This window comes from Mus musculus, chromosome 5 (genome assembly GCF_000001635.26).
Source record: "Mus musculus strain C57BL/6J chromosome 5, GRCm38.p6 C57BL/6J".
Taxonomy (NCBI): Eukaryota; Metazoa; Chordata; class Mammalia; order Rodentia; family Muridae; genus Mus; species Mus musculus.
The window spans coordinates 119,874,751-119,887,418 of NC_000071.6; the positions used below are offsets into that span (position 1 = coordinate 119,874,751).

General features: G+C 48.0%; 1 protein-coding gene across 7 annotated transcripts in view; it reads left to right on the forward strand.

The window, feature by feature from the left end:
* The window catches only part of Tbx5 (T-box 5), an 88,707-nt gene extending 78,237 nt beyond the window's left edge, over positions 1 to 10,470 (forward strand). For 6 of the 7 annotated variants that reach the window (XM_006530283.2, XM_006530282.4, XM_006530281.3 and 3 more), the window contains one exon: positions 8,163 to 10,470. In XM_006530283.2, the coding sequence (XP_006530346.1) occupies positions 8,163 to 8,737 (575 nt within the window). In that variant the 3' untranslated portion in view covers positions 8,738 to 10,470. The remainder of the gene's footprint in view (positions 1 to 8,162) is intronic. The other variant, NM_011537.3, reaches the window with a different exon arrangement.
* Positions 10,471 to 12,668: the final 2,198 nt, after the last annotated feature.

Genomic DNA, 12,668 nt, shown 5'->3' on the forward strand with positions numbered 1-12,668 from the left:
ATGAACACACACACACACACACACACACACACACACACACACACACACACAGCCGCAAATTGCTAATGAGTATCAGATTGTAAGAACAGACTGGGTTGGAGTCATAGAAAGTGGGAGGCAGCTAGGAGAAGGATAAGAGACAGATGGGTATGTACCCTTTCTGGGGAAGGGTTAGCATGTGGGTGCCCAGATCAGAGGGCAAAGGGTGGAGATAGAAGACTGGAGAGAAAGGTGGGGCCAGCTAGACGCCCCTAAGCCATTTCCATTAGAGCCTCCAGTGTTATCTGAACAGCGATGGGAGACCATCAGGGGGTCAGCAGCCTGCAAGTATCACTGCTAGCAGTTGCTAGCGCCACTTTGCTGCGATAGGAGGGGACAGAAATGACACCAGACACCTGTTGAGAGGAAGAGGGCAACCTAGGTTGTAAGGCCTGCCACGGTGGCTCAGAACTGCAGAAGTGAGAGGAACCAGGATTTGGGGACAGGCTGGAGATAAGAATGTGAAAAAAAATGTTCCCCTCTGTCCTTTCAGATTGGATGCTAGAACTCAGACAGATGGAGGTATTTCCCCAAAGTCCCTTAGCAACTGAGTGGCCTGGCTCGAGATCTTCAGTGAAGTCAGTGGACTTGGGGCGTGTGTGTGTGTGTGTGTGTGTGTGTGTGTGTGTGTGCATGTGCTCTGAAGAAAACCTCTCCTCTTCCCAGAAACCTCTGCCTTCCTCACCACTTTCCACACTTCCACCCCCCAAGGGGAGCTTGGATGACAGAGAAGCCAATGGGGTCACAAGGCAATTCATCATTAGTCCCCACGGTGTGAGGAGATAACAAATCAGGAGGCTTCCTTCCAGTTTGGGACTCGCTAGGAGTGATAACTCTGTGGGTGGTTTCCCCCCCTGGCCCCAGCCTGGCCCTGCTATCTGACTTCCTCTCATTGTCTGTCTGCCTTCCAGCCAGCCTAGGAGCCAGGCCCCATGCAATGTCAAAGGGCCCAGCAGGCCAATGGCCTCCTCTCCTGTTTGGACCAGGCTGTCTCCAGCCTATCTCTCCCTCTGGATGGAGTCAAAAAAGCTGGGCAGGTCTTTTATCAATGCCACTCAATCAAACCCAGGATCCGAGGACCAGGAGGGAGCACTTGTCTGTCTTTCCTCCGACTATCCTGACTCTCTCACCATCCTTTCATTAGCAAACAAACTGACCCAAATAAAGATGTAGCAAAGACATTACAGCGCTGGCTATCAGAGGGAAGTCAGCGATGGAGAGGGGGAGGTGGGGGAAACTGGAAATGGTTCCACAGTGAGCTTTTCTCCCCAGACTGTGAGGTTTGTTTCTAGTACTTTATATGTAGTGTGTGCGTGTATGTGTATGTGCATGTGCACGTGCACATATGTCATGGTAAAGCTAAGCCCGCAGAGTTCAAGGGACAACTGGCAGGAGGGGACCCAAGCCTTCCACTGTGAAGGTCTCAGAGATAGAACTCAGGTTGCTTGGCTTGTCAGTGGTGTCTTTACTGACCTGACCCGATGCTGTGTGTTTTTAAAAGCAACCTCAGGGTCTTCCCTTATTGAATTTTTCAGGGCAGCTTGAGTTGGAGAATGCCCACTCCTCACCCTGCAGGGGACAAAGAGTGCACTAATATCAGATTCTAAGGTTAGAGTGATGACTGACAGAGTCGTGTGAAGTCATCAAACACTAAGAGTACTTATACCCCGGGCCCTGTAAGGAGAACGCAAGCAGGAGAGAGACCTGCTCTTATGAAACATGCATTCTCATGGGGGAAGCAAGTCTGAGAGCAGCAGATAAACTCTCGGTGGTCATGGGGTCTGAGCCAGGGTGCTTTCATTTTAATTCCCCATGATGCCATTCCAGTGTCTCCATTTTAACCCAAGTTCTGAGAGTTTGGAGTGTATAATTTCAAAATCTATCATCCAATCATTTATCTCTCTATCCAACCATTCATCTGTCCAAGCATCCATCTATTTATTTGTTCATCCATTCACCTACCCACCCATCCATCCATCCATCCATCCATCCATCCATCCATCCATCCATCCATCCATCCACTCACCCATCCATCCATTTGTCTGTCTATCCATTCATACATGCATCCACCTATTTATCCACTCACCAACCTCTTTATTCTTTCATTCACCCAACTATCCTATCCATCCACCAATCCATCCACTCACCCATTTATCCATCCATTCACCCATCCATTCACTTCTCCATTTATCTACCTGCCCATCCATTTATGTATCCATCCACCCTTTTATCCATCTATCCATCCGCCCATCCATCCATCCATCCATCCATCCATCCATCCATCCATCCATCCATCCATCTGTGTCAAGTGTTACAACCCTCCATGTTGGTTGAGCCTGTTGAGTTACAGTAACAGCAGAAAGCACAGGTTTACAGCAGAAAGCCCAGCGCCACCCATCTTTGCTGTTTTGCGACTCAGTAGGTCTGAATTACAGCCATCTCCTGACTTCCTGCTGACCCCTTAGCTGACTTCCAGAGTCTCTTGTCTGTAAAAACACCACATTTCCCCATGTGAACTCAGCCGGCAAGGGATGTGACCCACTTGGTAACTATGACCATATTTGCTCAATGGGATCAGTGACTTAAAAAGTGGCTCTGGGAAGCTTCCAGCTCTGGAATCCACCCAAATACCTCAGAGCGTTGGATGACCTTCAGAGAGCCATCTGCCTAGTCTGCCGAGGGAGAAAACTGCTGGGGAGAGGGAGTAGACATGGGTTATGCCGAGAGATAAGATTTGAAGACAGAGATTCCAAGTGCTGGGCTGACTCGCTGGGCATGGCAGGCATACTTGGTAATTCCTTAATTAAGCCTAAGGAGGAGTTTGGGGATTATCCTCATGCGCAGTTAGGGACTGTGCTTGGAGCAGTTCAGGCCTTTAGCCACAGCTACTTGGAGCATAAGCATTGGAGCTATGATGCTGTGTGCCTTAAAGCTGTGTTCTGAGCTCATCACTAAATGATTTTTATCCAGAGTTAAAACAAAACAAAACAAACAGACAACACACACATACTTCTAGAAGATTCCAAAGGAGCAGGTTTTTCTACAGGGATTGGGTGGCCAGACTCAGGAAGAACTTTCCTGTTACTCAAGAGACTTAGCGGAGTTGCAAGCATCGCCGACCACTTTTTCTACACACCCTTCACACTCTCTGAAGCAGAATCGTCAGGTCCCTGGCTAGTTCCACTGGAACGCTTGACACCCAGTTATGGCTCTTCGCACAACCAGGGAAGCTAAACCACACCCAGACTACTCAAAGACTAAGACCATATCTTCCCCCCAGACAAACTCAGCGATTACACGCTGTGCATTGATCGTGCCTGACCTGAAGTTCAGATCCTGAGATGATGCCTGGGAAGGATCTGAGAGTCCTCAGGTTTATCTTCCAGCAGAAAACCAGCTTTGGAGTTTCCCTGCACACTCTGGGCCAGATATTTCTGGGTATTACAGACTGGAATGCGTAATTTTATGATTTTCTAAACTGCATTCCGACCTTTTTCTTATTATTCTCCCTACACCCCCTGTTTAAACTTGTAATGAATCTGGAAGGGATCAGAAACTAAAAAAAAAAAAGTTTCCTTTTTTTTTTTTTTTCCTCCTGCCAAGGGTACCCTGCAGCTGTACTTTCTGTTGTTGAAAAGGGGAACGCCCTAGTTAATAATAATAATAATAATAACAATAATAATCATAATGATAAAAAGTCCAAAGCTGTGAGTCTAGCAGTAGTATAAGGGCATAAGGTCCAGTGGGCAGAAGGAAATCGGAAGGAAGGAATCAAGGTGTCAGATGTGGACATAAGCTGAGGGTTGCACTATCAAGAGTCCAGAAACCCTAACTAGCTGTAAGGCGGCGGAAAAAAATATTAACACTGTAAAACATCTGGATGTCTTCAAACATCTGTATGGTTGGCACTGTGTGCCCAGGACACCTGCAGGAATGACTGCAGTTTTCTTGGGCAGTGGTGTTTTGATTTATTTATTTTTTGGTATAAATGTTTGGGGGTACCCCATAGGGTTCCCAGATGTGTTGCAGAATGTCCGGCTAAAAACAAACGTGCAGAGTGTTAGGCAGGTACAACCCATGCTGTGTGGGGAGGAATCTGAGCTGTCCACTGGTGTCACCTGGGGGACACGGTTACCCGTGTCACTGTGTGGCAGGAGCCAGGTTTACACTTATCTATCCAGTTGAGGGTCTGCTTTATGAGCCAGCCCAAAGGCGTCACCAGTGTGTGAAAGTTCACTCAAAGCCATATGTTCCAGTACTTTCTCTGAGTGACAAGATACTTAGCTTTCTTCACGTGCTGCTATAGTTGGATGGAGTGGGGCTAGGGGGACGTGCATCTGCCTGGCTCACAGCTCCATCCAAAGCACCTGGCACCCTGCCTGGCACTAGGCAGAACTCAGGGGATGCCAGTGGGGTAGCCAGGTGAGGGACATTGGCCAGTGGAAGGAAGGCTGGCACCATAGGCTCAGGAAGTTAGCTCCCACTTGGCTTCCCATCTCTGTCACTCTCTGAGGTTAACTCCCTGCTTCTGGGAAATGGGAGCAGAGACAGACACTTTGAGGAGTTGCTGTAAGACCAAGCAGGGGTCACACCATAAGTTTCTATTAAGTACTTCATTCCTCAGGTATGGTCCAACATCAAGCTTCGTGACTCCTGGCCATCCTTGAAAGTCACACAGGAGAGACAACTTCCTTTGTATTTATACTCCTCAAAGACAGCCATAGTTTCCTCCCATCCCTATCCTTCCCTTTCCCCTTGCTCTTTCTTCCCTCCTTTCTTCCTTTCCCTCCTTCCCTCCCCTCCTTCTCTTCCTCCTTCCCTCTCTCCCTCCCTCCTTTCCTCCTCTCCCTCCCTCCCTCTTTCCTTTCTTCTCTTCCTCCTTACTTCCTTCCCTCCCTTGTTCTCCCTCCCTCCTCCATTCCCCCTCCTTCCCTTCCTCCCTCCTCTCCCTCCCTCTCTCCTTCCTTCTCTACCTCCCTCTCTCCTCTTCTTCCCTCCCTTTCTCCCTTCCTCTTTTCCTTCTCCCTTCTTTTTAGGTCTTCTAAAGCAAAACAGTTTCCTTTCACTGAGCCCAGACAAGCACACAGCATACACACAGGCCTACACCTTCACATCAAGCCACAAGACACATCCCACCCTGAGCTTGAACTACAGTCTCATTTAAAACAGTGAAGACAGAGGTTAAATAACCAGCCCATATTGACAAAGCTTCCAACTCCCAAAGGCCACCCCTGGAGTCTGACTCTGAGGGCCATGAGATGTGAGCTATCTCCACCCTGGGAGTGCCTCACAACAACGGTCTCTTCATATCTTCCAGGGACTCAGTATCCATAGTGACTACATGTCATCTATTTGGGAAAGCTGCAGCCTGCTGGGTGTTGATGGGCATCATGTGCTCTGAGACACCTGTTTCCATTTACAAAGTGAGAAACCCAGGGAGGATAAGCACTTGGAAGGCTGAGGCAGGGGGATTGCAAATTATAGGCCAGTCTGGCCTACCGAATGAGATCTTGCATCAAAACACACAGACACAAGCAAATGTTCAGATAAGCTAAACTCAACCACACTGTACAATCTAATTATGGTGTTTCTGGCTCCCAAAGGGGGCTGGCGGATGTTTCTTTTCCTGACATAGATCCTTTGACTCCTCCTCGCCTTTCTTTCCCTCCCTTTCTCATTTCTACACACACACACACACACACACACACACACACACACACACACACACACACACGATCAAATCTAGAGTATATCCCCAGATGCAAATGTAATTTTTCTACATGTGTTGATTAAAAAGAGATCTGAAAATGAGAAAAGATGACCTTCAACCCCTGGGGAGGTCAAAGTCCCTTTGAGGGATGGATGTGTCTGAGATGACGCCTTGGCAGACATATCCAAGTATGGCCTCCCTGAAGGAAGCAGCTGGAGATGGCAGTTAGAGACAAGGTCTTCCATGAGAACGATGTACCATGTTTTCCCAGCAATGAGAGATGTTCTGAAAGTTATCAGAGGACTTTCTGACACCAATCTTTCTTCTCTCTTTTTCCTTCTTTACATGCATGCACGTGATGTGTTTTGACCACGTCTACTCCCTGACAATCTCCTGAGTTTAATTTTATCATGGAATGACGTCCACATTGCTAACATGCATCCGTGGCTATGACTTGGGAGGGTGGATTCCTCACAGGCAACACACTAACAGAAGAATCAGATCCTTGTCCAAATGTCTCCAGAGCTCTTAGCCTGGGTGCTGGGTCTTAGGAAGTTTCTGCCCCCCCCCCACCGCCCCCTTAAGAGTGATAGAAAACTGTGTGTACATACTTTTCAAAACATCCCATTCTGGGGAATTAGTCTAGGAAATGGCTGCCCACAGCACAGTGGTTAGCTCCCAAGAGGGTCAATGGCCCCAGAGCGCCTAAGGGAGACTCTTCTGGGGATGAAGTTATCTCTATTACGCTGTACCAGGATGAATGAATGGGCAGAGGAGTAGTGTAATCCAATTCACAGGAAACAGTGACACAGGGATTGGTATTGACTCAACAGCTAGTGAAGGGGATTTGCTCCAAATTCCATCCATCCACCCACCCATCCAGTCTACAACCATCCATCCACACATCCATCTGTCTGTTCATCTATCTCTCACCTCTCTATCCACTCATTACCCAACCACCGTCCAACTACCCATCCAGCATTCACCCACCCACCCACCCATCCATCCATTATCCAGCCACCTATCCGTCATCCATCCATCCATTCATTCATGCAGTTATCCATATATCCATCTACTCATCATGTATCCATCCACACATTTATTCATCTATCCCATCATTTATCCAGCCAGTCATCCATCATTTATCCAGCCAGTCATCCATCATCTATCCATACACCCCACCCATCCATCTAACCATCCATCTATCCATCTATCCATGAATATATCCCTCCATCCACCTACCAATCCACCCATCCATACACCAATCCATCCATCCACCCATCCACCCATCCATCATCTATCTACCCACCAACCCACCTAACCATCCACCATTCATCTACCCACCCACTGCATGAGTATCTAATGCTGGCTTCATATATTGTGACATTGATGAGCAGACACTTCATAATGAGACAGCTAGATCACCAGCCACATATCCACCATTATCAGCCACCGTGGGAGTCCCTGGGCAAGCTTCTTAACCTCTGTGTTCCTTTCCTCTCATGTATAAAATGGGACTAACTCACTTGGAACAGTTGCTTTGAGGACTGTTGGGTCACCTTGTGGGAAGTGGTTAGAACACAGGCAGGTATCACCAGCACTCTCTCTCTCTCTCTCTCTCTCTCTCTCTCTCTCTCTCTGTGTGTGTGTGTGTGTGTGTGTGTGTGTGTGTGTGTGTGTGTTTTACTGTTGTTCCTGGTCTCTTATTGCTGCCTAAATGCCAGGTTTGGGAGGATAGATGGATGGATGGGGTAATGTATTACCAATCATTATCATTAATAATAACACTGGAATGTAGTCGCTTAGTAGAGTGCTTGCCTAGTATAGCCAAAAGTCCTGAGTTCAATTTCCAGAACCACATAAAACCAGGTATGGTGGTGAGTGCTTTTAATCCTGGCTCAGGGAAAGGAAAAGCAGAAAGTTAGATGATCAAGGTCCTCCTCGGCTACATACGGACATTGAAGCTAGCTTGAACTACATAAGAACATACTGATGATGGTGGTGGTGGTGGTAGTGGTGGTGGTGATGATGGTGATTGTGTTGGTGGTGGTGGTGATGATGGTGGTGGTGGTGACAGTCATGATGAAAGGATGTTTTATAGCATTTTTTGATGCCAGACTCTGACTCAATTGATTATTGGATGTATTTTCCCATTTAATTTTCAATGTTTCCCTCTGTGGGAAGCACTGCAGAGGACTTTGTTACATTTTACAGATGGTGAAACTGAATTAATCAAAAGTCAAGACTGTGGCTTAAAACTCACAGCCCGAGGGTGTGCCTATGACACATTTTTGTTTTGTCTTGTTCCATCAGAATGAAGGTTGGAGCTGATAGCCTCTATTCTCAGGCCTAGTGGCTATCTTCTGGTCCTGTCTGTGGTATAGGGTGACTAATATCTTTCCTGTCTTTGCAGATGAGGAATGTTCCAGCACGGAGCACCCCTATAAGAAGCCGTACATGGAGACATCCCCCAGCGAGGAAGACACCTTCTATCGCTCGGGCTACCCCCAGCAGCAGGGCCTGAGTACCTCTTACAGGACAGAGTCGGCCCAGCGGCAGGCCTGCATGTATGCCAGCTCCGCTCCCCCCAGCGAGCCCGTGCCTAGCCTGGAGGACATCAGCTGTAACACATGGCCCAGCATGCCCTCCTATAGCAGCTGTACCGTCACCACCGTGCAGCCCATGGACCGTCTTCCCTACCAGCACTTCTCCGCTCATTTCACCTCGGGGCCCCTGGTCCCTCGGTTGGCTGGCATGGCCAACCATGGTTCTCCCCAGCTCGGCGAAGGGATGTTTCAGCACCAGACCTCAGTGGCCCATCAGCCTGTGGTCAGGCAGTGCGGGCCTCAGACTGGCCTTCAGTCTCCGGGCGGCCTCCAGCCCCCAGAGTTTCTCTACACTCACGGCGTGCCCAGGACCCTGTCCCCCCATCAGTATCACTCGGTACACGGCGTCGGCATGGTGCCAGAGTGGAGTGAGAATAGCTAAAGGCTGACCTGTGCCAGAGAGGGTGTGGGGAGAGAGAGAGAGAGAGAGAGAGAGAGAGAGAGAGAGAGAGAGAGAGAGAAGTGAGGGACAGTAGTGATGAGAACCCCGCAGATGCGAAGCTCTAGATCGCCCGTTGTAACCTCCATATCTGGAGCTCCACAGCCACTGATAAGATCAGTGCCCCGAAGCCACCATTCCAAAATTGTGACTCGATGTCTCAGAACCGATAGGAGAAACAGAAAGAGTGTCGAGTCCCATCCTACCCCGCGCCCACTCTCATCCAACCAGGAACACATACACAGCGCCCCAGACATGTTCCCCGATTGTTTCTCTTGGGTTCGAGACCATATTGCCTCGCTGAGTGTTGGACCCCGACCGCACGGTGAGAGGCACTCTGTGTCTCAGTGTTAATGTTGACTTTGTTATATAATAAATAATAATATATTTTTTTCCTTTGGAATTTTCTTACTGGGACCCAGTCCCTTGAATGGAGGGAGAGCAGAGACAGAGATGTCTCAAAACACGTACTTTCGGGGCTTCCCTCCGATAAATGAGCTAAAATGTACATCGGCCACCCTCCTCTAACAAAAAAATACCTACCTCCGTCATGTGAGATGTCTACGAACGTCGCAGGGGCTACCTGCTAGTTTTTGGATTGGGTTTTGCTTTTTCTCCTTCTGGTTTGGTTCTGCCTTCCCCAGCGTCGTGGAATTCAGAGTTGCCTTCTACTGAGCGTATGGAGCTAGGATGTCGGGCTCAGTCTGACACCCTCACTCCTCAGCACCTATCGTCCCAGCTCCAGTCTCTCCAGCCGTCTGTGGCTAAAACGGGGCCTAGAACTCCTCAGCCTGGAAACCTTGCTTCGATAAACTGAAAGAGCCCTGGGTGACACAGGAACAGAACTGTGACACACAGCAAGGGCGCAAGCTCCCGGCTTACACGTTGTAGGGGAGAAGAAAGTGAAAATAAATATACTTTGTATTAAAAAGAAAAAAAAATGAACAGTGACGTCAGCGTCAGCCCCAGGCTGGCTCAAACCTCCTCTGTGACCCTCCGGATACAGAGCAAAACAGCTCCAGGTGCCTCAGGAGAGGAACTGTTACCTGTGCCTCAGCCTCCAAGAAATCCCCACCCCCATCCCCACCCCCATCCCCACCCCCACCCCAGCGCCAATCACCTGGGACACAAAACCACACGCATCAAAAGCAGAAAAACAGTATTAAAAAAAAAGTGTGTAAGTACGACATTATTGTAGGGTTTCTCAGATGTAATATTTTACTGGTACTATTTATTTATAAATAGGAATTCTAATTAAGTAGTAACATGAAACCCAGCCTGGGGGCTGACCAAGACCTTTTAATTTTATTTGGTACTCAAAACTGTGTTTGTGCGCTCTCTCTCTCTCTCTCTCTCTCTTTCCTTTCTTGATTTAAAAAAAAGGTTTTGTGTTTCTTTTCTTTCTCCTTCCTTCCTTCCTCCTTCCCTTCTTCTTTTTTTTTTTTTTTTAAACTGACCCTAATAAACAGAACAGGGTAATCTATGTGGCTGAGAACGTGGAAGTCTGTGAGTGAGTGAGTGAGTGAGTGAGTGAGTGAGTGAGTTTGTGCATGAGCATTCTATGTGATCTTGTCTTTTTATGTTGTTAAAGGGGGGGGTTGGGTGAAAAATCAAGTACTCCTTTCTTACATTTGTGCACCCATTAATGCCTAATAAATACCATGTGCTTAAAAGAGTATGCGAGACATGGATATCCTTTGTTTGCTTGTTTGTCTGTGTCTCTGGTTTTTGTTTTGTTTTGTTTTGTTTTGTTTTGTTTTGTTTTGTTTTTCATGTCTTTTCTTTGCTGACTGGATAGAGGGGATGGCTATAGGGAAGAGGAAACAAGGAGGCTTGTGGCTGTCTTTTTCCTGCCATGAGTTCTGTGCTGCTGACCCTTAGGTATTTCAGACCCGCCACTCCCAAGCAGAGTGGAGCAGGAAATGTGTTGTCCGTAGGATTAGAATCTTGGGACACAAAATCTTAGAACTGGATTTATGTGCGCATTAGGATCAAAGACCTTATGAAGGAAGGGTTTGATTTCCGTTCAGGGTTCTATCCATGCTTGCTTGCGTGCCCCCCCCCCCCCCCCCCCCCGCCATGCTGGAGCAGAATATAGCCGTGATGGGAGTCTGGGATGGAGAGGCTTCGTTCAGTTCATGGTGGACAGGAAGAGAGATGTGAGAGACCTGAGCACCCTGTTTACCCTTTCAAGGCCCTACTTCCTCCAGCTAGCCCCACCCATTATCCTGTCCCATAGCCTCTCAGGATAGCAAGCCCGCCAAAACACGGGTTCAAAGGAAGCCTGTGGGTGACGTTTCCTTCATAACCAAACCACAACACAAGCTGGTCTAAGAGTGGGTTCTATCTCACTGTAGACACCGTCTTGGCCTGGGTTCTCTGAGATATATAGACCAGGCTGGGCTTAAACTCAGAGATCCACCTGCCTCTCCCTCCTGACCACCACATCCAGATGGACCAGTATTTAAACAACAACAACAACAAAACCAAGAATTTAGTTTTATGCATCTGTCACACACACAAGATAGATGGAGCAGCAGATTAGCTAGGAAGCTGCCTTAATTGAGGTTTTAAGGCTGTGACAAGACAGCGTGACCATGACAGCTCCTATAAAGGAAACCATTTAATTGAGGCTGACTTACAATTTCAGAGGTCTGGTTCGATGTCAGTATGACAGAAAGCATGGTAGCAGGGAGGCAGACATGGTGCTGGAGAGGTAGCTGAGAGTTCTACATATGGATCATCAGGAAGAGAGTGAGACACTGGGCTTGTGTGTCTGAAACCTCAAAGCCCAGCCCCAGCAACACACCCACTCCACCAAGGCCACACTTCCTAATAGTACCACTCTTATGGGGTGCCATTGTCTTTCAAACCACTACAGAGGCTTGATGCTGGCAGGGGGCTGGGAGCTGCCTCAGCAGGGAAAGTGGCTGCTACAAATGTGAGGACCAGCCACCATCCCCAGCCAGCATCTATATCAGAAGTCAAGATAGGAGGATGCTGGGAGCTGGTTGGCCAGCCCCACTGAATCAGTGAACTCCAGGTTCAGTGAGAGACCCTGCCTCAAAAAAGTATGGTGAAGATATCGAATGCTGACCTCTGGCCTTCACAGGCACATGTGTGCATGCATGCCCCCAAACACAGGGACACATGTTACACGAACATACACACACACACACACACACACACACACACACACACACACAGGAACAAAAGAAAGTGTTGCTTTTTGTTTGTTTGTTTTTGATGCTGGGGCGGAAACCTAGGACCTCATAAATATTGGGCACATGTTCACTGTGGCAATGAGCCATGCCTCAAGCCTACTGCTGAAACAAGCAAGCAAGCAAACAAGCAAGCAAGCAACAAACAAAAAACCAAGTTTTGATTCCCATACCCTTCAAATGACCAAAAACATCCATGTGTGTCTCATCTACCCAGGAAAAAGGAGCAATTGTCATGCCAATTAGACATGATTCGTTTGATCTGGTCTATCGGGTCCTTTTCCTGAGCACAGAGTTCTTGAAGTGTGAATTAATCATGAGGAAACAACAAACAAAATCCCACTTCCCCCACCTACAATAGAGAAAACAGGTCCATGGCTTTCTTGGCCCCAAGGGTCTGAGTCAGGAAGGTCACACAATAAATACTGACCGGCGATACATATTTAATCTTACGCATTAATTTGAAACAAAGCTTGCCTTTTGAAGAGATGAGCCCCTAATTCATTCAACCAATTGGGCCATCCAAACACAGGAGGAGCATTGTTTATCTGAAGTGCTTGGGACCATGTTTGGGGAATTTGGTTTTCGGGGCAGTTGCCTTTGCATAATGGGGTACTGCGGGCCTCTGTACCAGAGGCTTTCCACAGAGATCT